The sequence below is a fragment of the Nothobranchius furzeri genome, chromosome 2 (assembly GCF_043380555.1).
Source record: "Nothobranchius furzeri strain GRZ-AD chromosome 2, NfurGRZ-RIMD1, whole genome shotgun sequence".
In the NCBI taxonomy this organism is placed as follows: Eukaryota; Metazoa; Chordata; class Actinopteri; order Cyprinodontiformes; family Nothobranchiidae; genus Nothobranchius; species Nothobranchius furzeri.
The window spans coordinates 1,642,009-1,645,827 of record NC_091742.1 but is presented as its reverse complement, the minus strand read 5'-3'; the positions used below and the strand labels follow the sequence as shown (position 1 = coordinate 1,645,827).

General features: G+C 41.1%; 1 protein-coding gene across 1 annotated transcript; it reads right to left on the bottom strand.

Annotated features, from left to right (window-relative positions):
• Positions 1-767: 767 nt before the first annotated feature.
• LOC129165239 (uncharacterized) lies at positions 768-3,255 on the bottom strand. Its single transcript, XM_070548897.1, has 2 exons — positions 1,348-3,255; positions 768-1,273 (listed from the first exon to the last, which is right to left on the bottom strand). The coding sequence occupies exon 1, from the start codon at positions 3,253-3,255 to the stop codon at positions 1,402-1,404; it is 1,854 nt and encodes a 617-aa protein (XP_070404998.1). The 3' UTR covers positions 768-1,273; positions 1,348-1,401.
• Between the last annotated feature and the right edge of the window lie 564 nt (positions 3,256-3,819).

The following is a 3,819-nucleotide window of genomic DNA, read 5'->3' as shown; positions in this document are numbered from 1 at the left end:
ACCATGCAAACAGTAGAGTGAAAGTATTTTAAGTACCTGTTGCTCATATTCCAACAACAGCTGGTCCATGTTTTCACCAACCCGTCCAGTTTTCTTCTTTTTGTAAAGTCCAATCAGCCGAGGAGCATATTCATCCAGTGCAGCATAAAAAAACATGTGGTAGATGAAGATTGGTAATCCGGTGAAATTCACAGTAGAGCTGAAGAGAATAAACCAAAAATGATATGAAAAAAATGCTGTATACTTTATAAGCAGTAAATTTAATATAGTTGTACTTACCTGTGTCTCATTAAAGAGAGCTGGCCATCTGTCCTTAAGCTCTGATACAGGAAGAGAAGATGTAATGATCTCTTCACGTCTCAGGGAAAAAGTGCACATCATGTGCTGATGAATGAGTGGAATGTCCCTTTCAGCAGAGGTCTTCCGGAACTCTTCTATCATCTCAACCCTCCTTTTCTCCAGAGACTCTCTTGTTTCTCCAGAAGGACAACTGGGAAGGAAGTTGACCTCACCTCTCTTAGGTCTTTTAATATTGGCTCTTGGTGCAGCTCCTTCTGGGTTTGTTCTGCTGCGTTTTCCAGAGTTTACAGCAACATCTCTGATGCCGGCTTTGGCCAACTTCTTTCTTTGGTTTCCTATTTTGTGTCTCAAACTATTCTTCCATCCTTCCCAACCAGTGTCAGAATTGTTCTCCTTCAGACAGGGATGCTTTTCAACTAAAGCTTTTGCAGCCTTTCCAATCTGTGTGCTACTAGGATATGCCTTCAGTTTAAAAATTTTCTTCCCCCATTACCTCGAGTATGTTGTGTTTTTGATCTCTAGGAAGTCTAATTAGTTTCCCATCTTTTTCAAATGCTGCATTACCTTCCTTTAGCACATGTTCCACCTCATAAGAAAATTTTGGAACAATAAAAACCTCTGGCCACCGACTAATACGCTCTGGTGAATCTATGGCATCAGTGCTATCGTTCAGAAGACTTGTCTCACTAGTGCTGGTTGAAATCAAGTCCAGCTCCACTAATCTGATTATTTTAACCGATGCTGTGCTTGGGAGGTGTTCCATTTCAACCAAATTACACAATGCATGATCAAAATCTGGATTTTCAAACTGAAGCCTAAAGTCAAAAGTCAACTTTAGCCTAGTTTTGATTTCATCTATGAGGGCCTGTACACTGCTTGGGCAAGATGGCAGAATAAGTCTTTCAGCATTATCATTATCAAGGATGACCCTTAGCTTCAGTCTCTCTGTTGCCTCCATCTGAAGTTGTAGGTCCTGTAACATACAGGATTCAAATAATATAGCGACATTTCAACACACTCAGAGTTCTGATGCCATGTATGCATTACCTGTACACTGGCAGAAGGGCTGGGGAGATCCGCTGATATTTCAGTTCTGTTTCTTTAGTCAGACACTGGAATGAAATGTTTTGTTGTTAGAATTAGTTCATTTGCAATCTTATAAGCAAAATGTGGCAGGTGGTCAGACAGCTGGCACACAGATTTGACACTATGACTCTCCGGTATATGCTCGACTAGTTCGTATGACCTCAAGTGCTCAACATACAAAGTGTCGTAGTCTTTTAAGAGAAAATGCATTTTGTCGCTGATGAGTAGGATGTTTCGAATCTCTTTGAACTCTGGCAAGGCTGCATAAGCACCAGTACATACAAACATGCCAATTGCAAAGCTTGTGCCATCAATTGAGATATTTTTTGTTCCATAAACTGTGTCACTGTCAACAATACCTGAGATAAATGATTGTGTATCTGCAGGTAGTGATGAGATGTACATAGACTCCATTTTGGATGTCTGAACATGTGGTTTGAAAAACTTTGAGGATGACAAATAAAATGCCATCTGACTTTGATGTCGCTCTGCCAAAGTTTTTAACACATTTTTGTAGTTGTGAGTGTCATGAATAATTTTTTTGAAAACCTTATGCTTTCCCTCAAATCTCATTGTCCAAAGGTGGACCAAGGGACCAAAGCATTTTATCAAGTGTGGGTAATGCTCGATGTAATGATGCTTTGGCCTTAATCGAACATTAGGAAACACTTCTTGGAAGAGTTGCCGGTGGTCCAATATTTTACAAGCCAAGTACTGAATGGTCTCTTCATTAAAAATCTGAGACATGGCAAGCTGAACGACATCCTTTAACTCCATTAGCACTTCCCAAAACGTGTCTCTTTCTGGGACTTTTGAGCCAATGAGAAGAGGCAACATTATAAGCAGGGCATGATTTTCATGAGCATTCCCACCAATGGTCCCTCGACTGGCAAAATTAGTGGGTATTGGATGAGGGCGATCAACTTTGTCAGAATGTTGATATGGAAAGTGCAATATTGCTCGATTTAAGTCTTCTAATGTAAAATATTTACTGGAAATCAAACCTTTTAAGCAATGAGCTATCTCCACTGGAACAACGCCTTCAAACAGGTCATGCAGGAGGTCAGGTGGGAAGCCTGTGACAGGATGGAAGAATGACAGATGGTCAGAAAGAACACAACTGTTTTTGACACCACAATTTCCCTCACTGCCATCGCTCTGAAGCTCTCGTAAAAGATTGTCATGAAGATCCTTTGTTCTCAGCACATAATCCCCTGTAACTGCATTTTTTGTCTGCATTTCTATTTGTGTGGCATGACAAAACCTGCAGAAATGTGTAGACCTGAAGCTCTCATTGAACCCAGCAAGCCCATGTGCGGCAAGGTTATCTGCCACAACACAGTAGACAGTGCCTTTAAGACATTCACCAAGGGTATCAATGTAGATGCCTACTTCTTCAAGAGTTTTCAGATCATTTAAGAGTGGTGACATCATTTTCTTAAACCCAAACAGGCGCACATCATTAGAGTTGCACAGGAGAGCAAGCTGAGTGCAGTGGAGAGCAGAACGGGATTTAACTGGAAAGTTTGCCAGTGTCCAATAAACTGCAAAAACTTTATGTATTTTCTTTGAAGTACCGAGTGGGTTTGCAATTTCAAAATCATCCACATAAAGCATTATCGAAAGTTTTGTTCCCTCTTGTGAGAGTAGAACATTTTCCCGGTAGTAGGATCCATCACAAAATGACATGAAATGTCCAGGTATCTGAGTGGGTGTTTGTTGAACTTTTTCAAGGACTTCAGTTTTTTTCAACAACATTTGCAAAGATGTAAGAATTGACACATACATGTATGTGTGCTTTGATGATTCAATTAAATACTCCACAGGCTTGACATACGGAAAGTTTGCTTCATAGTAAGATTTTCTCATCTTTGCTGTTGACAGTGGTCCACCAGATGTGATACATTTATGTAAAACATTACTATCAGAAACTGCCTGACAAATGTCATCGACCAGTTTGTCAGTATATAGACAGTTATGCTTCTTCAGTATATCAACTACTGATTTTTTAATGAGAGGTTCTGTTAACAAAAACAGGTGATCAATGTGCTCAATGATAGGGCTGTAGCGAAGCCTCGACGAAGTTGACGGCTCGATTCTAAAAATTTGTCGACGTCAGATCCGGAAGTCGACGCACCGCGCCCACTTGTTGCATCCCCAGGAGTTTGTAAATAGAAGAGGAATCTGCCCGTTTTTCCTCTAGTTCGCCCTCTTCTCCGCCTTCACTAAAATCTCCGCCAAATACCGAAGACCCGGAACAACGTCCGTCCACTACTAGATTATTTTCCTGTTTTGCCCCTTCGTCTCCCGGCAATGGACAACAACTTCCGGGGTCAGATGCGCTGCTTCGTGTCTATCGCAGATGTAGAAAATCACCGGGAGCGCTTCTCCCTTCATTAAGGAGCTTCTTTCAGACATGAGGAGAGCTGTTTT

Coding starts and splice junctions, on each gene's coding strand:
- LOC129165239 (XM_070548897.1), bottom strand. CDS start 3,255: ATGAGAAAATCTTACTATGAAGCAAACTTTCCGTATGTCAAGCCTGTG.